The following is a 24,061-nucleotide window of genomic DNA, read 5'->3' as shown; positions in this document are numbered from 1 at the left end:
AAACTCAGGAAGGAGCTGAAAGAGGGCCTTCTCCAAATCGCATCAGTGCAGACCAGAGGCCCTGTTACCAGAAGCAGACATCCCATAGCTAGGGAGAGAGGGTACACCCCAAGAGCTAACTATGGTTCTTCCTGTGTGACCGTGCGGAAGACATGGAATGTGGGATGGAAAACCAGCTTCTGTCCTGGTAGCATGGGTGCATGAATTGAAGGATGGTAATGCTGAGAGAGGGAGTTCCACCAGAAGGGAAGTAAGTAGCTCGAGTTTCGAATGATAACCAGGACTAGAGGGGCCCTGCCTCTAGCCAGGTAGAGGCCAGGGAAAATTGCGTCTTTTGGACAGTGTGGGCCCGATGGCCTGGCACATCAGAACCACAGGAATATGAAGCCTTGGTTGACACAGGTGCACAGTGCACCTGGATTCCATCCTGACACGTGGGGGCAGAACTGGTTTCTACTTCTGGAGTGCTGGGGATCACAGCACTTCACCCTGCTTGAAGCCGACATGAGCCTAACTGGACAAGAGTGGAAGAAACATCCTATTGTGACTGGCCCAGGGGCTAGTATTCAGATTTTCTCTGGAGTGGGTATTTCAAAGACCTGAAGGGACTTTGGAATAGCTACTGTGGAGGCAGAGGGCATTCAGCAATTGAACACCTTGCCTGGGCTGACTGAAAATCCTTCTGCAGTTGGGCTCCTGAAGGTAGAAGAGCAGCGAGTGCCAATTGCCACCTCAACAGTGCATCACCGGCAGTACCGGACAAATAGAGATGCTGTGATTCCCATCCACACAATGATTTGTGAGCTAGAGAGCCAGGAGGTGGTCAGCAAGGCCCACTCACCCTTCAACAGCCCCATCTGGCCTGTGCGCAAGTCTGATGGGGAATGGAGATTGACTGTGGACTATCGTGGCTTGAATGAAGTGACTCCACTGCTGAGTGCTACTGTGCCGGACATGTTGGAGCTCCAGTATGAGCTGGAGTCCAAACCAGCGAAGTGGTACGCCACCACTGACACCGCAGATGCGTTTTTCTCCGTTCCTCTGGCAGCAGAGTGCAGGCCTCAGTTTGCTTTCTATCACGGTGTCCCACAGTGGTAGGGAAGAGAAGAGAGATCCAACAGGCAGGAATTGTGCAGCAAGATTCCTTTTTAAATTATTTTACAACTCTTTTATAGACCTTTTTCTTCATAGTCTGATTGGTCAAAGGATCAGCCATCCTTTGGGGTGATTGACTAAAATACTAAAACATCCATTGTCAAAATATTTTTCTACTGTACTACAAACAAGGCTTTGCAAGGTCGCAGGTGTTCATAGTTTATAGAACTCTACAAATATCTTCCGTGAGAGAGAAAAATATCTCATGGGACTGGAAAGAAGCAAGAAGAATTCTTGCTAGCAGCAATATTTGTATCCACAGCTTTCACCTGGAGGGACGTGAAGTGTACCTGGAACCGACACAGTCCCACCATTTGTTATGGACTAATCCAGACTGCACTGGAAAAGGGTGAGGCTCCAGAACATCTCCAGTACACTGATGATATCATTGTGTGGGGGAACACAGCATCTGAGTATTTGGGAAAGGAGAGAAGATCATCCAGATTCCCTTGGAAGCTGGCTTTGCCATCAAAAAGAAAAAAGTCAAGGGACCTGCCCGAGAGATCCCATTCCTGGGGGTGAAGTGGCAAGATGGACGGCGTCAGATTCCCACTGAGGTCATCAATAAGGACACAGCAATGTCTCCACCGACCAACAAAAAAGAAACACAAGCTTTGCTAGGCGCCAGAGGCTTTTGGAGGATGCACATTCCTGAATACACTCAAATTGTGAGCCCTCTCTATCTGGTTACCCATAAGAAGAACAATTTCCACTGGGGCCCTGAACAGCAGCAAGCCTTCACCCAGATCAAACAGGAAATGGCTCATGCAGCAGCCCTTGGCCCAGTCAGGACTGGAGCAGAGGTGTAAAATGTGCTCTACTCTGCAGGTGGGAACAAGGGTCTGTCCTGGAGCCTTTGGCAAAAGGTGCCTGGTGAGACTCGGGGTTAGCCACTGGGATTCTGGAGCAGAGGCTATAGGGGTTCCAAAGACAACTACACTCCTACAGAGAAAGAGATCCTGTGAAGGAATCCAAGCTGCCTCAGAGGTAATCGGCACTGAAGCACAGCTCCTTCTGGCACCCTGACTACCGGTGCTGGGGTGGATGTTTAAAGGAAAGGTTCCCTCTACCCACCATGTCACCAATGCCACATGGAGCAAGTGAATTGCCCTCATAACACAACGCACTCGTATTGGAAACCTGAATTGCCCTGGGATCTTAGAAATAATCATGAATTGGCCTGAAGGTGAAAGCTTTGGTCTCACTGATGAAGAAGAACAAGAACAAGTGACACGTGCTGAGGAAGCTCCACCATACTGCCAGCAGAAGAAACGCACTACGCTCTTTTCACTGACGGTTCCTCTTGCATCGTAGGGATGAACCAGAACTGGAAAGCAGCTGTATGGAGCCCCACACGACAGGCTGCAGAAGCCACTGAGGGAGAAGGTAGATCAAGCCAACTTGCTGAACTCAGAGCCATCCAGTTGGCTCTAGACATTGCTGAAAGAGAGAAGTGGCCAAAGCTCTACCTTTACACCGATTCGTGGATGGTAGCCAATGCTCTGTGGGGGTGGCTGGAAAGGGAAAAAGGCCAATTGGCAGCGTAGGGGAAAACCAGTCTGGGCTGCTGAGGAGTGGAAAGATATTGCACTCAGGTAGAGAAGCTACCCATGAGAGTCCGCCATGGAGATGCCCATGTCTCCAAGAGTCAGGCTGATGAGGAACACTGAAACAACAAACAGGTAGATCAAGCTGCGAAGATAGAGGTGTCAAAGATAGATTTGGATTGGCAGCACAAGGGAGAGTTGTTCCTAGCTTGATGGGCCCATGATGCCTCAGGCCATCAAGGCAGAGATGCCACCTATAGGTGGGCATGAGACCGAGGGGTGGATCTAACCATGGACAGTATCCCCCAGGTGATCCATGACTGTGAGATGTGTGCTGCAGTCAAACAGGCCAAGCAGGTGAAGCCTCTATGGTATGGTGGGCAATGGTCCAAATACAAGTGTGGGGAGGCCTGGCAGATGGATTACATCACCCTGCCTCAAACCCGCCAAGGCAAGCGCTATGTTCTCACAATGGTAGAGGCTGCTACTGGACAGCTGGAGACCTACCCTGTGCCTCACGCTACTGCCCGTAATACCATCTTGGGCCTTGAAAAGCAGATCCTTTGTAGGCATGGTAGCGCTGAGAGAATCAAGTCTGACAATGGGACTCATTTCAAGAACAGCCTTATAGACACCTGGGCTAGGGAACATGGTATTGAATGGGTGTACCACATCCCTTACCATGCACCAGCAGCTGGGAAAGTGGAACGGTGCAATGGCCTGCTCAAAACCACCTTGAAGGCACTGGGTGGGGGAACTTTTGAAAACTGGGAGATGCATTTAGCTAAGGCCACCTGGTTGGTGAACACCTGAGGCTCCACCAACCGAGCAGGGCCTGCCCAATCTAAGCCCCTGCGTACAGTAGATGGAGACAAAGTCCCAGCAGTGCATAGTAGGGGACTCTTGGGAAAATGTGTTTGGATTACTTCTGCATCAAGTAAAGACAAACCCATCCATGGGGTTGTCTTTGCTCAGGGGCCAGGTTGCACGTGGTGGATAATGCAGAAGGATGGAGAGACACGTTGTGTACCGCAGGGAGATTTGGTGTTGGGCAAGAACTGTTTGTAATGTTGGAATGTCTATATATGTTTGTTGGAAGTTGCTGCCACTGTTTGCATATAGCTATGTATATGTATGTATAAACGTGTGGGATTAAGGCTGAAATGTATTAATTTGGGCATTGAGCAGACAGTATGGAATAAGGGGTGGAATGTCCTGGGGTGACGTTATGAAGCCACTTTATTCCTTAACCGTCCGCTCAGTGCCCAAGGACGCTGTGCCTTTAGGATGGACCCGGGGCTGGAGCCAGGAGCCGAGGGGGCGTTGAACGGTTCGGCCCAAGGGCTCCAGGGGCTCTGCAGGGCTCGGGAGGGAGTGCGCCGGGAGCACTGTGCTGCTTTTTGGGTTTCCTTTGTGTTCCAGCTAGCTGGGAAAAGGTTCTGTTGTTTTTTTTCTTGTTCTTTTTTCCCTTTCCTTCCCCTTCCCTCACTGCCTCCCTTCCCTCCTCGCCGGTCCAGGGAGCCTGTGGGGGTGGCCCTGGAGGGCCTGTGAGGTGGCCCCAGAAGGTCTGAGCCCACGTGTCTGTTCCCTCTCCAGGAATTAGTTGTGTTCTGAGGGGTGGGTTTTTTAAATCCTGTTCTACCCTGTTTTGTTTGTGTGTTAATAAACAGTTTGGTTTCTTTTTCCCACTTTGACTCCTTGTGACCCATTTATCTCATTGACAGAGGAAAAGGGGAGGAACAGTCGTTCCAGAGTGTTTCACCCTGAAGTTTTGCCTCAAAAACCAGGACACCCTGAAAGCCTTAGTTTAATCACTTGAAAAAAAGAAGGGGAAGAAAAGCCCAGGGCAATGTTTTAATCTCAAGTAATAACCCATCTTCTTTTCTTTTAGAAGGACATTTTGGCCAATGTAAGCAGCTTTGCTTGAACTCCTGGTACAGGCTCTTTACTTCTCTCTCTTTTAAAGAAAGCTGCTGATATTTTTCCATTATTTGTTTATCCTGTGTTTAACTACATCAGTTATAATTCAGCTTAATTTGCTTGGTTTTTCCAGGACACAGAGGCTATTATTCATAGGGTGATAAGTTTGCACATTGAAATTTAGTAACTGAAGTTAATTCAACCTCAGCTGAGGGGAAGAGCACCTTTCTCCCTGCATACCTCTTCTTCCTACAACTGGCTCTTCTAAGCTGTTTATGAGATGCTTGCCTTGAATAAAAGAGCAAATAGGGACATTTGGTCAGAATGACCTCTATTTTAAAGCAGGAGCAGTGAGGCAAACAGCTTGCAGAAGGACACGGAGTATTTCTCATCTCTGAAACAGTTTGCATTGAACTGAAAAAAGTAGTGCCTGCTTGTGCAGACAGCAGTATTTAGCATTTCAGAGGTGGGGTACCTGGGAAATAAAGATTTGATAATTGGTTTATCATAGCAGTCAATGAGACAATTGCTGCTAACTGGTGTCAAAACATTTCACCCTTTCCCAGTCAACCTCATGGAGTGAAACCAAAAGATTCTAACTTTCTTTCAGTTTTCAAGAAAACACTGGAGGTTTTTTTAGTTGCTCTCAGTTCAGGTAGAGGAGAAAGGAATAAAACACAGTATTTTCTGCAATTCTTCATCTCCAGTTAAATGAATGAGGAGTCAAAACTAGAGGTTTACCCAAGTGGATCCTAAATTTGTGCTGAACAAGGACCTGAGATGGCTCAATGCTGGCAAAATGCTGGCACCTGCTTTCCCAGTCCTTGATTGTTTTCTCATGTTCTTCTCTTCACTGGTGAAATTTTACTTTCGGTATTTCTCTTGCTCCTATTAACTGAGGCAAGGTGAATTCCCCAAATGCTTGTGTTATGCAGGAGGTGAGGGAGAAAAATGTGGCAGCACAGGATTGTTGTTATAAGGTCATAATTGTCACTTGTTGCCACCAAGAGGCATTAGATACACTACCCCACTCAATGACTGAAAAAATTTTAAAGTTCTGTGACAAGCCATTGTTACAGTGTGGATACTGCAACACGTGTATCAATTAATGAGGCCCGTGGAAAAGAAATATATATGGACTGATTCTTGATAGATGTTTCAGAGAGATGTTTATTTCCCCAGCCGCATGGCCGGGGCTCTGCCGAGGAACTGCTGCAATGATGAGACCAGAGGGTCCTTGCCCACGGAGGGGAACACAAAACAACCAGTGGGGAACGAGGCTGACCAGGGGCAGGGAAACCCTGTGTCTCCCCCCCAGGCCCCCTCTCCCAGGACCCCATGGCGGGGGGAGGGCCCCAACAAGCCATTTTCCAAATAATATGAATCAAAACTATAAGGAGGGTAAAATTTTCTTCATTGTGATTCAGCAGTCTTTCTGTTTAGTCACTGTGCCACAGGAAAGAAATAGTTTGCTACACCATGCTTGCTTACTCTACTTGCTTTCCTGTAGTTTTAAGGGTAGTCTGTGATTTCTTCCATGTCTTCATTGAAAGTTTGCTAACTACTCATCAGACTGAGGGGTCTCAGTCTGCATCCAGGCTATCTTAGTTCAGCATTTCTAACTGAGCATTGTTTTAGAAGAATATATTGTGCTGTTGCTCTGTACCTACAGCTTTCCTTATCAAACTGTGTGTGATGCTGTTGCACTTCTTGATTCTAGCAGGTGATGATGTAAACAAATGCCTTGGTAATGTAAATGTTAAATTGCTGCAGTAGTAATTTGTAGAGCAATAGTATGCTTTAAAATTAAACTGTTACATATCACATCCATCCCTTTCTCTTTTGTAGAATAACAATAGCCTTGAATAATTGGAAACCATATTTTCATAGGTGAAATAGAAAACCCAGAAAGCTAACCTGCATTTGGTACAACACTTTTGATGCAGGAGTTTGAAAATTTGGATAGTTGATCCATTAACAAAGTAATATTGGCAGAGATGCTCAGCCTTCAGTCTGGTTAGGGCCAGATTTCTCAGTCATACTGAACTCTCTGTGAACCTTCTAATAAGAAACTACAATTACGTTATTATTTCAGGGCAGATCGCAGATTTCCATTTCTTCTCAGAAGAGCTGGACTCGTTTGGTGGGGCTGATGAACTGGCATGGGCTCAGTGTTCAAAATTAGTTTCACTGGAATTGCATGTCCTTGATGAGCCTCCTGTCGTACATGACCCACTTTAAACAGGTGTCTGAGCTCAGTTTTTCTGCATGAAACACTGTGTTGTTGAAGCTTGTCCACTCCTTCCTTGTGGTTGTGTTCTCCACTCTTTGTGTCCCAGCAGCTGCTTGGACTTGGATCCATTTTGTGTACTTGGAGAGACACCTTTGGATTAACTGCTACCCACCACTACGCTGGTTAACTTGTAAGCTCCCTCCTTTTTAGGGAGGCGTGGGGCCACATTTGCATTTATCCCACACCACGCACAATTGCTTGGGCTGCACAGATATTCTGCACCCCTGTGCTATTCCTGTACTGTCCTGAAAAAACTGTACGTAGATAACAGAGTGGAGAGGCACCATTCACTGAAAGATCATATAGATTAGACAATTTCTTTTTCCGAAAAGTGGAATTATCCCAAAGAAATAGGCATCTGTCTTTATTTAAAAAAAAAAAGAAAAAAAAGAAAAAAAAAGGTGGCCAGACAATTGCTATGCTAAAAGGTATAGCAAATGTTTTTAGTTGCTGCCCCTAAATACTGCACTTGTTTGAAGATTTTGTGGAACTATTTTCTTACATATCCAGGTTTCTCTATGAAAGAGCATAGGAGAGAATATTGATTTTTTTTTTCCCATGATCTCATTTAGAGTTGCCATTTTTCATCTCTTGCAAATACTCACCCTAAACCTTCTTCAGCAAACAACATGTAATCAAGTGTCTTAGCTGAAAAAAAAGGTATTCCTGTCCTTTTTAAGCAGCAGTGATGAGGTCTTTGTACACATAAATTAGACTGCAGAGAGTCTCTTCTAAGCTGTTCTAATCAGTGTCAAGAAACACTGTCCCAAAAATAATGTTTGTGCAAAATAAAAAGTCCAAAGCTTTTATGTTCTTTATTAATCCTGTAAAAAATGTCATGGTCTAATATTTTGCTCAGCTGTAGAACAGCCTTTGCGTTTATCTGCAGAGAGAGATTTTTGTATTTTAAATACTTTTTAAACACAGTTAAAACACAGTGTTAGCCTGTCTCCCATTCTGCCAAAGTTGAAATTAGCAGCAAGTTTCTTGCCTGCCCAAACTTTAAAACAAGCTGAATCAGGTTCCTTCCTCTTTGATCTGCACTGTTGTTAGTTGAGCCCCCAGTATGGCTTCCTGTCAGCTCTGTGGAGGTTTGGATTTGAATCAAATTCTTTTTTCAAATACTGTGGTTTTAACAAGCGACCATTCCTGTCATTTTCTGTATTATTTTCCTGACGTTATTTGCCTGATATTCTCCAGATAAAATAGTCAGTGAACCACTCTCTGCTTTATGGCATTTTCTTTTTAGCATCCCAGTTGCATCCATTGCCCATGGTGAGGTGCTTCTGCCAGTCAGGTCTTCCTCAGAGTAAATGGAAGATGATGAGATATTTGAAATTTCATCTTGTCAGGGAGGTCACAGGAAGGAATGGCAGTAAAAGAAAGGAGTTTCCTGCAAAGCCTGGACTTGTAACACTGACAGGCAGATGAAAGTTGTCCAAGCAGAGATAACCTTTATGTTGGGGAATGGATTACTAAAAAACCTCTTCCTCAGCTGAGGGGTGCAACTTGGTTTTATCCATCATTATCCATTTTTTGGATATTTTTCTCTCCTTAAGCTATAATTAATCATATTGTTTTATAATGAATGTGAACTGGATGTTTCTTCAGGCAAACCTGCATTTTTCCCTCTTTCTGGCCCAATGCATTTACATACCTTTATCATCTTAAGGCTTCCTGGAGAGAATAGGAGCCAGGCACTTTTTGAAAATGAAAACTGGAATCGTCATTTGGAAAAAAACAGAGGCTCAATCTGTTGGCAGGGCTTTGTTTGATTCTCTTTCCATGGAAGTAGAAATTTCAAAGTTCAAACGCAGTTCTAAGCAAATACTTTCAAACTCTTTGGCATTTTAGTGTAGGAACTCCTGTCTGTGAAGGAGTCTGGCATAATTTTCTGTAGGCAGTGAGCACAGGGAGTTCAGTTAATTAAAGCGAGTGTTACAGGTGAACCTCCACTCCATGCATGACAGAAATGGAAAGAAATTAATGGACTTGTGACATCCAACAGGTTATAGTGCCTCTGACAATCATTTTTTAATAGGAAACTGGAATCAAAAGAGAAAGTCACTCTCAAAACTCTGGCTAAAACCAGAACCGTCCTTTAGCCCTACAGTGATATTGAAGAGCTGAGTGTGACACAAGCCAGCCAAAGCTGGTGTTATCACAATAGGATTGCTCTTGCAAGATGCCTGGTGGCAGGAGTTTTTAACCTCTCACCTCAGACACACTGTTGGTTGCTTCCCCTGAGATGATGTGATTTATGCTGTTCCTCCCCTTGCTCCTTCTAGTGGTTTACAGATGCCTCTGTCAGCTCTCCCCAGTCTGTCCCAGCTCTGCTGCTTCAGTGTCTGTTGTCTGTGTACAGGTGCCTCTTCAGTGGCTCAGTCAGGCAAAATGAAATCTTTTGGGCCAAGTTGGAGCAGGAGAACCTCAACAGTCACCTCTCAAAATGTCATGCATCTGGAAAATGTTTGAGTCTAAGGATAGAAAATGCTAAAGGCAGTATGTGTCTAAGATTTTCAAGACATCATAGTAGCATAATTCGTTTTGGTGACTTACCAATCCATTTCCTTTCTCGAGGGGGAAGTTCTCATCTGTAAGAGCTGTGCTGATGTTTGCATCAGAAGCACAGCAGGGTTGGGGCTGAGCCTTTGAAGGCTGTATTGCTTAGTAACATCATCTGACATACAAGACATTTGGCCTCAGCCAGGGACAAGGAGGCCCCTCAAAAGGCTAGCATGTGCTTTTTCTTCCAGCACACTAGTGTGATTGGTGTATTCTAAATACAGTGGAGAAATGGAATGGAAAAAACAACAGCTGGTCCAGGGAAAGGCCAAATAAACTCTGTTGTGTAAGCCCAGAGATAAGAAGGTTATAGCATATGCAGTGTTAATGATATCATATCCAACCTTGAAAGAATAGCATTTTGTTTCAAGATTAATTCCAGACTGCCTTTCTCTTCTTTTCCTTAGTAATCTAAACCGAAACCAAACTAATTAAAAGTCATTGTTTAACTACCATTCCAGACTATTCCGTTAGTAGCTGTTTCTCTTTCACGTCATAGACATTATACATTAATTTAGTTGGGGTATTTTACACTTCTTAAATTGTGTTTTGAACATTGAAAACTGAGATGTCAGGTTTCAGGAATTGTGGGTAAACTCTACTTGCTATTTCTCATGTATAATGAACTTCAGTGCATGGAATGTTTACTTATGTCCTTGCATGGGAGCATGGCCTCTGTGTCTGCAGCATACCTCAGGCATGAAGGTCTTCAGACAGGTGCAGGAGGGTTGAGAGATGGAGAAAATGAAGCATAGAATTTCACTAACTTGACACCTGCCAGTGCTATCCTCTTCCCCATCTTCCTTTCAAATTTCATCTCACATAATGGTGCCAAAAAGACTGAACGACCTACAGGATTTTATGAAAATTTGTATTTATTTTGGGTGTTTCTAAGGATGGCTGATGAGGCAAGGAATAGGATCCAGCCATTCTCTCCAGCCCTCACCCTTATTTATACATAATGACTCATGCTCATCTTGCTCCTCACAGTCTTTTCATAATGAAAATAAACTATGATAGCTTTGAGTGGTGTCTGGAAAAAGTGCTGTTTTCTTCATCATTTCAGAAGAAGCATGGGAAAAAAAGCAGTTGAAATTTAAGTCCTGTAAATTGAACATTAGAAGTCAAACTGCTTGTGCAGTCCATTAGAATAGCTAATTAGGTCTGTTACAAAACAAATGACATTACCTATTTGTTTGCTGTGTTAGTTCATGTTAATAATTTCTGAATATTACTCTATATTGGCGTCTTCAGACTGATTTGTCATCTTCTAAGTTTTTACATAGTAAAACTCAGTGGTAGCAGGTGAAATGGTTAGAGATGCTTTTTTGGAAGGGTTGAGTCTTGCTACAGAAACTGCTTTGGTAGTGCCCTATTTCAAAGATCCTGAGGTGAGAGCAGGACAGTGACAGTGACAGACTGGAAGGCGTGCAGCAGACATAGCTGTCAGATAAAAAGTGTGTGCCAGACAGTGTTGGATTACCCTTCACATTGGAAGCACAGGTCTGCTTTGTTTGCTCTCTGATCACACTCTGTGGTCCAGCACAGTACGTTTTATACCCCCTCAGAAGGAAAGGCGTGGAGGTTGCTGTTTCTTCTAGATCTGCAGACCTTTCTGAGCTTGCAGTTACCTACTGGCTTGTTGCTTGGCTTGAAGAAAACAGAGGGGAGAGCTGAGCATCCTGCATGTAGAGGGGGTTGCAATGGGAGTGTGAAAGCTGCTGGGGGTGAAGGCTGCGGGGAGTGCAGCTAAGATGGCTCTGACAATATAGGAGTCTCAGAAAAGGCTATTTTTACTTGATTCTCACCCGGATTTGGCACCATGACCTGAATTCTGTTGTGTTTCAGCCTGCCTGCTGTGCCATGTCCAGTGTGCTGCAAGAAGTTCTTGTTTGTTCTGTATAAACTTAGCTTTAGCTGAATTCATGGGCAGGTACAGTTTACAGAATGAGAGCACTGGAGAAATCCTTAGAATGTCAATAACACATAAAATAGCTAATGTAAGTACCAAATCTCATCTTCACTTCACTAAAAGCCAAGGACACTTGTTTTTCCACAAGTTTCAGAGCATCTGGAAAGCGCTGATTATTGTCTTGCTTTCTAGCTTTCAAAATCCCTCTCAAGTCCTTTAAGTACACACTACCTATTAGCTGTGAGAAAATATTTTTGAGAAAACAGTTGTGAAAAGGACTGTGTTTATACTCGTAAGCTAAATAAAATACTGAAATGCAGCCCTGAAACAGGATCTGGCAGTTGGTACAGGGAACGCAAATGGCCCTTCTGTTCAGTTACTTGGATGACAGAAAAAGTTTTGTTTAGAAGTTATGGGGAGTACTGCAAATGATTAATATTTGGTTTTAGAGTATGTTTCTTCCACCTCCTTGTCCCTCAGTGTGCTTTGCTAATAAATTGTATGATACATTTTCTTTGGTGTACCATAGGTTCTGGTAAATTCTGAAAAACGCAGGAATCTGTCTTCTGTGTTAATAGACTTTAAATAAGGTGCAGAAAAAAGGGGAAAGTTTAATCTAGATTATTTTTTTAACATTTTCCTTCCCTTTTGTGTTATAGGTCAGAATTTCAAGGCAGCGAAGAGACAATTTTTAAACTGTTGATTATAAGACCAGGAAATTCTCATTGCCAGTGGTCAGTGAAATAATCCCGTGTATATTTTACTGGATGCTTTGTTAATTTATATAAGAAAATACATCCTCATACATTTTTACAGAAATATTTAAGAGCTGAGGTCAAATTATTTCTTAAAGAGTCAATTCTGGAAGTAGAGTGAGAAACCTCTATCTGGAACCATTTTTTAAAAAAAATAGTTTTATCTGCTTTATGCTTAGACTTTAAATGATCCACTTCTATCTAGTGCTTTTTAACTGGACTACCATGTTACAACTGGAGAACTCCCTCAAATCCATGTGTTTTAAACTGAATTCTTGGCTTACTTTCACATCTGAGGGAGTTACAGTAGACAAATCTGTCTTCTTGAAATCTACCTATTGTTTCTGTGAAAAATAAGGGGATAACAGTGGGGGTAGTTTCAACTAGGCTCCCCAATCCTTTGCATGTTCAGTAACCTCTCTGTTGACATCTTCAAAGAGATTGTTTGAAATATGTCACAGTCAAAGCAGTACTTTTTGAAGGCTGAAATAGAAACTATTATTTCTTATAAATGTGAGCATATTTGAGTAGCTGAATGATAAAATACCCAGAAAATACTAATCCAATGCCAGAGTGTGTAGCAGAATCCTGACATTTTAAACATACAGAATAGCTGCAAAATCAGGCAGTTTATATGGTGAGCATAAAGAGATCATCTTTAGCAGCTTTGCCTGAGAAATTTTATTTAGAAGATGCCTGTGTTATTCTCTACAATATATACTCTGGTTCACCATAGAACTTTTTATATGTAAGTGCTGAGCTGTCATTTATTCTCATAGTGTAACACTGTAGATATTCATGTTCACCACTATGCCACACAATGAGATTATGTTTGTGCTAATCAGTGAAATGCTCCAGTATTCTTAGCATGCCTGCCAAGTAGCACACAGCATTCTTCGTGCATACATTACATTTTCTCAGTCTCTTGCTCAGAGCGGTCAGATCCTGACTGCTGAGAGAAATGGCTGTGCCCACTCCTGTGCCTTGAACATTCACACTGTCACAGCAGGTCTGACAGGCACAACTGTTCGCTTGCTGCTTGTGACTCTTAGAGCTGTTTGGAGATTCCTGGGGAGTGAGCTGAACAGCACTTTCCGAGCCATCTCTGACCCAGAATGAGTCCGAGCACAGTGGAAACGTCAGGGCAGAGAGTGCTGACATCTGAAAGAGTTGGCCTGGAAATGGTGTGAGGGGTTCAGATGCCTGGGCTCACTCCTGGGAGTCACAGCTGAGCTGGAACCTTGCCGAGTATTCATTGAGGGGAGCTGTTTGGTGTTTTAGGAAGGGAAGAGGTGCAGTTAGGGAAAGAGGTGCGGAAGAGTGCTGTAAGATCAGGACAAGGAGCAGAACAGGGGTGGGATGATGTGAAATAGCTTTAGCTCATCAGCTGTGCCTTTCACAGGTAGTTTCAAACCAAACTGCTGAGATTCAGTTTTTGTGAGGGTGAAGCTGTGAGCTGGAGCAGAGTCTCAGCCTGCAGGGAGGCTGCATCCTCTTCTGGGACCACTCAGCAGCCTGGGTGATCACAGGAGTGGTAGCATCTCCCAGCTGTGCTGTGCTGCCTGTGTGTGTTTGCCTCTGACTTCCTTCCTATCCCTCCTGGAGAGGAGGCAGGAGCAGCTGGTCCCAGCTGGCTCTGTACTGATCATTTGCAAGCACACAGAGATGCAAGTGGCTGATTTTGCTTTATTAAGTTGAAGAGAAATGATGAGCCAGTGAGGAGTTCTTGTGGTGCAGAGGTTGGGTCTTGGGGACCTAGAGGAGGCCCTTAAGCCCACTTGACATTTGTGATTCTGCATGGGGGAGCATAAGGAGGCAAAACAGAGCTGGGCATATGGTATGATCTGATTTGTGAGAGATGCCTCTGCTTCAATTAAGGTGAAAACAAGATCATTTGCTGAAGTTAACAATACGGATTTTAGTTAACAATGAATGCAAGGTAGAGTAATAGAGAGAAGGGGGAGGAGGGAGGGGTGAGATCAAGCAGAAGGTAGTTACCAGCTATGAATCAAGCACCATCCCGTTGGTCCTTCTTCACTCTCAGCATCTTGGAGTATCACCTTCATACAGCCCAAGTTCCAGAGAGCCACAGGATGGTCACAGATGGTGTTCCCATAACTTGGGGTGATACATGTATGAGCAGGTGCTTCCTTTTCCGCAGTTTTCCAGAGCAGAAATTTTTGTCCGGATGTGTTAACAAGGATGTGCCTACCAGATCCTGCCGTCAGGCATGGAATAGCTCCTTCCTGTTGCACATTCCTCCCTTCTGTGCTTAACTCAAGTTCACACTGTGGTGGTTTATCTTACAGCAAGTTCCATCTGTGGCCTTGACAGTGTTTGAGACAGGCACCTGTACTCCTTAAGTCCTTAAAACATACTGGTTTTGTCATGATGAGACAGGCACCTGTACTCCTTAAGTCCTTAAAACATACTAGTTTTGTCATGATGAGACAGGCACCTGTACTCCTTAAGTCCTTAAAACATACTGGTTTTGTCATGATGAGGATATTACAGGGAGCATTTTGCAAAGGGTATCTGTGTGAAGGGAGACCTTCCTCAGTTGTTGCAAGGCTGAAAAAGCCAATATGAGCCCCTTGGTTGTATGGAGCAGCAGTCTGTCCTCTCCAGGGATGTGCAGTGACATATTGAGGTGTTTGTAGAGGGCTATTCTATGATTCTATGAGCTAAACAAGAAACCAAGTGGAAACAGAAGCCTCTTGTTTTTCTGCATGGGAAAACACAAATGCTCCACTTCAGCCCTGCAGCAGTTTATCCCTGGTCAAATCGCAGGAACCCTGGCTGAGGATGGACCAGTGTGGAAGAAAGCACTTTGCAGTCTGGAGGAGCATTATGCTGACATACCTGCCTCCTCTGCTGTGCTTTGGCTTCTGGTTCTGTTGGGAACAGAAGAAAATGGTTCTTCATATTAGGATTCGATAGATATCGGTACCATACAGACTTTGGTGTCTGATAAAAGTGGAGCTGCCGATTTCTGAAGTAAAATATTTTCACAGGGAAGTGCAGGAGTTTACTTAGAATCTGTGAATCAAATGTGGTTATTCTCAGGTGTTCTTTCATGAGGAAAGGACTGCTGATGTTTACCAGGCTTAGATTCAGTTGGTCTTGTGAACTTTCCTATGTAAGCATGAACACAAAAGATGCCCAAGTTGCTTTTGTGCAAGAGGAATTACTCTCCCCAGTCCCCGTGGCACAGCACCTAGCCTGCTGCTGCATGCACAAGCTTAATAAAGCCAGGAGATGGAGGCCCCTTTGATCTGCCTCTAGTCCCTTTAGAGGCTGGTTGTAATCTTCACAGCTTGAAAACCATATTCACTCTTGTCTGAGCCACCTGCAAAGAGCAAGCCTTCCATGTAAAGCATTCACAGTGCTGAAATTCTTGGAATTACAACCCTTAGTAGTCCTTTCCTGTCCTTTGCTTCTTCTGGCATAGTTGGGGTTTTTTTTCCTGGCACCTTTCCTTGCATTGATACTCTGTCCACCATTCCTAAAGTCTTGCCAGCTCTTACAGCTTGTCATTAGGGCAGCCTGCAGTGAGTGCCTTTGTGAAAATCACTTAGGTGACTTTAAAGAGCTAATGGGCACTCCAGAGACCTGTGCTGCCAGTTCCTGAGTCCTGCTGGTTCATAACTCTCTACCTGTCCAAGAAGCTCCATAAAACATGTACCCTTTGAACATTTCAGCACTTTCTTTCACTGCTGAGTTCTGGAGTGCCAGCACAAGCTTACCTGCAGCATGCAAGCTTAGGGAATAGTCACAGAATCATTTAGGTTGGAGCAGACCTCTAAGATCACTGAGTCCAACTGTTATCCCAACACTGCCAAGTCCACCAGTAAATCATGTCCCTAAGTGTCACATCTACATATCTTTTAAATACCTCTAGAGATGCTGGCTCCACCACTGCCCTGGGCAGACTCTTCCAGTGCTTGGCACCCGTTTTGGAGAACTTGTTGCTAATACTGAACCTGAACCTCTGCTGGCTCAACTTGAGGCCACTTCCTCTCATCCTGTCACCTGTTCCCTGGGAGAAGAGGCCGACCCCCACCTGGCTACACCCTCCTGTCAGGAGTAGTAAAGAGAGATAAGGTGCCCCTTTTCTTTAGGAGAAACACCCCCAACTCCCTCAGCTGCTCCTCACAGGACTCATGCTTGAGACCCCTCCCCAGCTCCATTGCCTTCTCTGGACATTCTTCAGCACCTCAAGGTCTTTGTTGTAATGAGTAAGACATTGTAGCCTTTTAGCCTTGTTCTTGGTCCTGACTGCAGCAGGTTGGTGACCTCTGATTGCTAGCATGTAATCAGTTTGAGTTTTCTTCATTATTATGTGATTTAAATTTATGGAATATAAATTTTTGGAACAAAAATTTGGAACAGGAATTTCTGGAGTCTGGTTCAAGAGCTTCTGGATACTATTTGGAAAACCAAAATGAAAATCAGATCAACCCTGACAATGCAGAGACAACTACTTCAAGATGTCACGCTAGGGTTTTTTGCATAAATTTTGTGTGAATGAATTTTCAGAGAGTCATAAAAAGAGAAAGATTCTTAATAATATCCATATATTTTAATTCTCTTTTTTTATCATAGTGGTACCCCAAAACTGCATTTCTCTGTTATTTTTAGATTAGCAGTTCTTAAATTATTTGGCAAGAGACTTATTACATAAATATAATTTATTGGAAATTTGTAATCTGCAAATTTGTTTCACAGTTTGTATATTCTGTTTAAGAAGATACTTGTTTTTCATTGAATTTTAATAGAATTGTGCTGCAAGTTAAATTGTATTCAGATGGCATTTTACCAAGAGATAGATTAATTAATAGAAATTTCACCTTATTCTTCTAATCCATTTCATTAATGTTTTCACCAAAATAAGAGGCACCAGACACTAAAGTTGCCAAGTGAATGAGCATAGCAAGTTCAAATTACATTGAATAATGTACTCCTAGGAAAACATCTGATGCAGCTGTAATTTTTAATTGTCCCTTATTGACTTGGGTTTAATTCCTGGGTAAAAAAATAAGAACATTCAGGCAGAAGGACAGTCACTGATGCAAAACATTGGCAACTTCAGGCATATGTCTCCCACGACATCGTTCTCTGTGTACCTTCTGATGCCCAGCACATCTATCATTGCATCTTTACAGCCTGAGAGGTAATGAGCTGCACAGACACTCAGCAGCAGTATCTGATTAAGTGCATCAGTCAAGACAGGTCCGATTTTAGCTTCCTTCTCCTTCGGAGTGGTGTGACTTCACTGTTTGATATGCCATGTTTTTGACAGCAGGAATGTCAAAGTTAAACAAACCTTGCTGAGTTGTAAGCTTGCTTTCTCTGTGCTTGTTTTTGCTGGGACTTGGGGGTTGTCAGCATGGGCTTGTACGTGATTAAGTAGTTGTAATGGTTTCCTGTGTGAACACTTCTTCACACTCAGAAAGCATTTGTGTGACTTAGCTTGGCCTGTTTTAGGAATGCTTGTAAAAAGAGCTGTTTGGTTGTCTGTTCAGTTTTAAATTCACACACTCGCTTTCTTTTTTTATAACAGTTTTCCCATTATAACATGGGAGCCCTCACTATCACATTGTCATCATCCAGACGTAGTTTTGTTCATAAGCAGATCCTGTGTATACAAAACTACCTTGTTTATTTCAGGAGGGATAGTTAGAACAGGGGAAAGGAATTGCTTACTGCATTTGTTTCATAAATAATTAGTAAGTTCTCACGGTGGATCAGCTATGAAAGTTGCTCACTTTCTTATGAGTGAAGGAGGAGAATATTGCTTATACAGTGACTGTTTCAACACAGTTTATTGACCTCTTGAAAAACTAACCCCTTAACTGTATCTTTTTGTTAATGCTTAAACTAAAGGCGTGTCTTGGAACAAAGTGAAGGTTTTGGAAGAATCATAATGTAGCAAGTTATGAACCGTGTGGAATTTATTCATCTAGCATCCCTAGCATCATTCACACCTCCTATCTGGGGTTATAGTATTTTGACTGTGAACAGTGTAGAGTGGCAAAAATGACAGAGCTCTTGCGCAAAGAGAAGGCAGCTGAGAATAGCAAGTGAAGACACAAATCAATGCTTCCATATTTTGTGTGACAGTCTTCATTTGTAGCGTGCATTCTCCTCTTCTGGGAATTTCCAGACATTTTCACCTTGCTTCTGCAAAGTCCTGTGTACCTCCAAAGGTGTAAAAAGCTGGCTATGTGTAGTTAGCACCTGGAGGTCCCCTCATGTTGCACTGTACGCTGCACTCTACCAGCACCAGCGAGAAACAAAAGTGGGAAAAAGCCATCTTTGTGGAAATCTCAGATAACACCTTTAACTGAGGTGAGTCATGTTTGCTCTTTAAGGGAGTTTGGAGTGGTGGAAGGCAAGCAGAAATCAACTGCTTAACAATCAAGCATAATCAAGCTCATTTTGAATGGATGAGTTGTTCAAAGTGAAGAAGAACTTACATGGGGTTTTCTTAGTAAGTGAGACCATTGATAGTTAAAGATTAGAAAGCTCTTTCTTACAAAGGACTGGCAAAGAATATTGTCATCTGATGAAAAATGAAATTGAAGAGAGTATAGCTTTTCTTTCATATACAGAAACCACGTAGCTTTAAACTGTCCTGAGGAAGTTTGTACAATACTTCTTTTTTCATATATAGTTGAGTCTTACAGATAACTTAAAATATTTCCTTGTAGCTGAAAGTTAAGGGTCTTTTATGTTGTTGTTAGTCAAGTAGGATTTGTAGGGTAGTTTTAGGAGACATTTTCATTTTCACTAAAAACAATTTAGAATTTGGTCTTAAAAACCAACCATTTTACTGAAGTTTATCAGCCATTTCTATCTAGAAGCTGATGAAATGTTATCATCTCACCATTTCTTCTGGTTATGCAGTCAAAAGTATGCATATCACATATCCATGTTGGGACATGTTATGTAACTTGTTGGGATGAATCAGTTTTTCTAATAAAAGCCTCACATCTGCAAAATTATCTCCCAAAACAGCTAGAAACTTCCAAGTATTGCTGCTTTAATTTCATGCAGTTTCTTACTTGAATCTCTTACCAACCTTCTTCTTGTTTAGTCTTAGACTGTCCTGGGTACACTCTCAGCACTGCATCCCTTTTCTATTCCTAAGGACTCCAGCACTGTACATCCCTGTGTTATACCTCTTCCTCAAAAATCCATGGAAACCCTCAGGGTAGGAGTACCCCCTTTCTCTCTTCTGTTTCTCGTGGAATGTGCTGTGCTCAGCAGTTACAATGAAAGGGAGGCTTTCCTCAGGCAGCACGGTTCCTATTCTCAGTCCATTCCTCACTTCTTGGATAGTCCTGAACTGATGGGCTCCCAGTCAAGACTTTCCTGCCTGGACAACAAGGTGCCTGGGATTTCTCAGTAAATCTGAAATCACTTGTAACACTTTACTCATTGAAGGTAAAGCAAGGTAAGGTTATTTCACTTCAGAATTAGATGGTTAGAAGAGACAGTCAAAATTTGGACATAAAAGCAGAAGTAGAACTGTACTTTGGAGCTGCCTGTATTTTAGTGTGGCTCTAAGAAGTTATGCCTTTCCACGTCATCAAACTACAAAAGCTGCCAGGAGACTTGACACAGTGGGGATCCAGTCCTTAGATGTCATCTGTCCAGGTGACGTACCATGCACAGGAGGTTGTCCATCACCAGGGAGAGAGTTTTTCTGCAAAATCCTCTGGCTATCTGGCATTAATTTTCACCTCTTCTGAGATTTTCCTACATTACAGAGCCTCATGCTTAACCAGGACTCCAGACTTTCCCGTGACGGTTGTTCACCACGGCAGTCTCCATGATTTTAAACATTTTTGCCTCCAGTGCTATCAGCTTCCCAGACAATTAGCAATACTTTTTGCTAGCTGTAAACAGAAAACATGACAGCTGGCCTGAGATTTTATTTGGCCATAAACAAAACACTTAACCAGCAGTCTGAACGGAGTTTTTTGTTCAGATAGCTGTGGGCAAGGTTTTTCTCAGCACAAAACCCTTAAAAATGTAGATAATGAGAACTGTGCTTCATAGAAATAAGTATGCTGAAAACTGCAAATGTACAAGGGAGGTTAAAGAATACAGCTCATAAATAGCCCCTCATTGAGGAGATGATTGCTGTAACTGAACAAAGATTGAGGGAGACAGCTGGAGTGGTGCTGCAGCGTGGGTTAGTGGGGTTAGGGTGGAGGTTATAGCAGTGATAGCTCATTGCTGCTGTGTATAGCACACTTGTGCATGGTGGCTCAGTTCTAAATGTGGCTGGTATTATTTTGTTTATTAATGTGGCATATTTCAATTGTACACATTATGTGTTATCAGGATCCAGGCATCTTTCAGGCTGACCTCAGAGAACCCATTTCTGAAAACCTGAACCTGTAAACCAAGATACCATCTTTTACACTGAGAGATGTACACACATCTAGTGGTGCCTCATTTTGTTAGGTACACAAGGTGCTTTGATTATTCTGTCTGTGCTTGGGTCTAAAGGGCAAACAGCTCATTCATGACAAAGGTGTAGCTGGCATGAACACAAGGTTTGGGACCCAGCTGCCAAGTTCATCCATTCTTCTAGAGCAGAGTGTCTGGGCAACTGTTCCTCAGCACTGGACACGGAGGTAATGCTGGATAACTGTCCCCTGCCACAGCCGTGGAGGTGATGCTGGAAAGGCTGTAAGCACTTGGAGCTATCTGTCTGGCCTGTGGATGTGTCCCATCTGGAATTAGGACATCCTCTTCCATGAGTGAGATGCCAAGGGACTATTGCAGTATATGTAACAGAAACAAGTGTTCCTGATCCTTTGTAGGATTTGGGAAATCCCAGCACCATAGAAGTCTTTCTCAGGATTATGGCTTGGAAAAAGGCCAGCAGTTGCTGTCAAACTGGCATCTCAGTTGCTTTTCAAGCCTAGCAGTATTTGTATCGTTGGTATTTCCCTGGTAGCATGGACAGCTGGCATTCAAAGCTAGAGTGAGTGGAGAGGAATTAGCCCCACGGAGCACAGTGCAAGGTTGCTAGCAGCCCTGCAGAGCAAAGACTTCTGTCTGAAAAGCTTTAGATGCACAAATCTCAAAATTACAGTGGAAGCAGTAAGTGTCTGGCCTGTCATTAGGCAGGATGACAGCAGGCGAGGATCCCGTGGCTACCCTGCTGGTATTTAGATGACACCTGCTGGTCAAGTGTCCCCACTAGTCAAGGATATTCTCCATGCACAGAAAAAGGCATTTTTGGATGTGCCACAGCACTGGGCTTAGTGTGCCATCCTGATGAGAAAATGAGCTGCCTGTGAAGAAAGGATATCCCTTATCTTACACTATCAACTGGTATCATTAGAGAGGTTAGAGCCAAACTACAGGAGAGAAACTCCTTGAAAATGTCATCGCCAGCTCAATTTTTTTTAGCTTGGCTCTGTCTCACAACGTAATACCTGGTGTTTGAGTGGGGTAACTTTTTAATGCATGTTTAATCCATCTCGGGAGATTCAGAACTTCACTGGGCAGGGCCCTTAGCAGTTTGGTGTCACTTTGGAGTTGGCCCTGCAGTGGGCCAGGTGGGTGGCAGCCAGAAGAGTCACTCCCAGCTAATATCATCCTGTAAGTGTTACAGCCATACAGTTCAAGCTTGAAAATATATTCAAGACAGCATTGCTTTTTGCTCTTCCAGATACCCACAGCTTTTTCAAACAGCAGCAGCATCGGAGGGAGAGATGGGAACAAAATCATGCAGCTGTCAGGAGGGTTTCTCGGCGCTCTGTCAGCAAGGAGCGATGGGTGGAGACACTTGTGGTTGCAGACAGTAAAATGGTTGAATATCATGGAAGTGACCATGTGGAGTCATATATCCTCACTATAATGAATATGGTATGTACAATATTTTGGGGTTTTTAGATAGACAAACAAAGGAAACCTGAATTTGATTATGCTGCTGATCTTCTAAGACATCTTCAACAATGTTCACAGACAAAAATTTAGTATTATTCATATATATTAATTAAAACTCTGTATTTTAAAGTATTTTTACCTTATATTTTGTATAGGCACAATTTTTCTCTGTGTTTATGTGAGAGAGGTCTCATAGCTATAAATGCTAGCACTAGCTTTCTTTCCACTGAAATTCTCTGACTCCCTTGGAACCTGTTGCTCAGTGGTGATTTCGGATTGTTGGCTATGGCAGAGAAATTCTACAGGTTTTTAGCATATGAATTCTTCCATGTATTTGTGGGTGAGAAAGGCACACAGGAGACTGCTGGAAATTGTAGTAACTTTGCAAAAGCCAAAATACCACCTTGTTACTGTTTTGGTCACAAATCAAAACAGCAATATATGACCTATTATGAAGCAAGTTAACTGTCCAGTTGAAGCCAATACAACTGTTTTTCCAGATAAGTATTCTTCCTGGAGTACAAAGTTCACACTGGAATAAAGAAAACTTGATCTTCAAGTGCTTTCCTGTGTGGCAGGTTCCAAAATATAAGTTGTTCTGGGAACACCCATAGCATCTGCTTACAGATATTATTAATACCTGTATCAATATTACCTGTATCATGGCAGATATTGAGCTTGAGAGTGTATTGAGGATGTGTTCTGTGTGGTTATCATGGTCATGTGCAATATATGTGGAATTAATCAGAGTATGATTCTAGCCGTGGTGACTGATCTGTCCCATGTTATATGGTATGTTCCCGGCTGTGCCCCAAGCAGTCTGACTTGCTGCTGAGGCAGTGAGCCTGAGTAAACAGGTACAAAGGTTGTTCGAGCACGTGAGGTTTTGTCCACACATGGAGAAATGCTTGGAATAAAACCCAGTCATTATCAGGTGCAGGAACAAACAAGACTCAACATTTTCTCTGCAGTCTGACCTTAGATATTAGGGTTACTTAAAATGTTTCAATTTTCAGTAGAGTACTTTGAAAAAGATCCATACCCAAATCAGACCTCTATAAACACAATTTCCACTTCATTTTGGTATTTTCTCCTTAAGTGGTTTTCTCCATAACAATTTTGACCCCAAGGCAATCCATTTTGTTCACTCGTATTTCCTGTGATAGGTGGCATGGGTCAGATATATAGATAGGTTGTGAATATCTTCTGCTCTGATTCCTTCTCCTCCTGCCTAATTCAATATTGTGATGATGTTTATGACAATTGGGTTACATTTTTGCAGAGATCAGTTCTTGTTCTTTTTTATGTGGAGTCTTTTTTGAATGGAGTCATTATCTTTGCTTTTGTTCTTATCATCCTCTCCTGTACTCTGAAAACACAAGAGTAGCCATCATTCAACTAATTTCTCTTTGCCTAGTACTGACTAAATTTTGCTTTTTTGTGACAGAATCTTGTTCATTTCAAACAGAATGATTTGATACGCTGGTTTTTTTGCACCCTGAGTGGACCTCTCCATTAGCGTTGTATTACTGTAGATGCTGTGTTCCTTTTTGCTAGTGTTTTTTTATGAACTCTGAAATTTCTGAAAGGGAAATGGACATAATATAATCTTGTCTGGGCTTTTGCTCTTTAGCTTAGTAACTTTTGCCAAGTGCAATGTCATCACTCATTTGGCAGAGCAAGCCTTTGCTGTAGTGGTAATATTCACTGCATTTCAGTAAACTTTGAATGTTTTGAGAATTTAAAAAGCAAAACAATCACCAGATCCACAACATGCTAGAAGTAAATGTATTTTCTCTCTGAAGTTGTGTTCGGCTGTAGAGGAATCAGTTAATCTCATATCTCCTGGCTCTGGCACAGGTCACAGGGTTGTTCCATGATCCAAGCATTGGCAATGCAATTCACATTGTGCTCGTCCGGCTCATCCTCTTTGAGGAGGTGGAGGTAAGGTTTTTATATACCTCAAAATATCACTTACAAAACTTCTGGGTTCAATGTA

General features: G+C 42.8%; 1 protein-coding gene across 2 annotated transcripts in view; it reads left to right on the top strand.

Annotated features, from left to right (window-relative positions):
- The window catches only part of ADAMTS12 (ADAM metallopeptidase with thrombospondin type 1 motif 12), a 154,666-nt gene that overhangs the window by 59,953 nt on the left and 70,652 nt on the right, over window positions 1-24,061 (top strand). For both annotated transcript variants that reach the window (XM_069001164.1, XM_069001165.1), the window contains exons 4-5: window positions 21,845-22,041; window positions 23,923-24,006. In XM_069001164.1, the coding sequence (XP_068857265.1) occupies window positions 21,845-22,041; window positions 23,923-24,006 (281 nt within the window). The remainder of the gene's footprint in view (window positions 1-21,844; window positions 22,042-23,922; window positions 24,007-24,061) is intronic.

This window comes from Aphelocoma coerulescens (assembly GCF_041296385.1).
Source record: "Aphelocoma coerulescens isolate FSJ_1873_10779 chromosome Z unlocalized genomic scaffold, UR_Acoe_1.0 ChrZ, whole genome shotgun sequence".
In the NCBI taxonomy this organism is placed as follows: Eukaryota; Metazoa; Chordata; class Aves; order Passeriformes; family Corvidae; genus Aphelocoma; species Aphelocoma coerulescens.
Note: the sequence above shows the minus strand (reverse complement) of the source record. Positions and strands in the feature narration are given on the sequence as shown.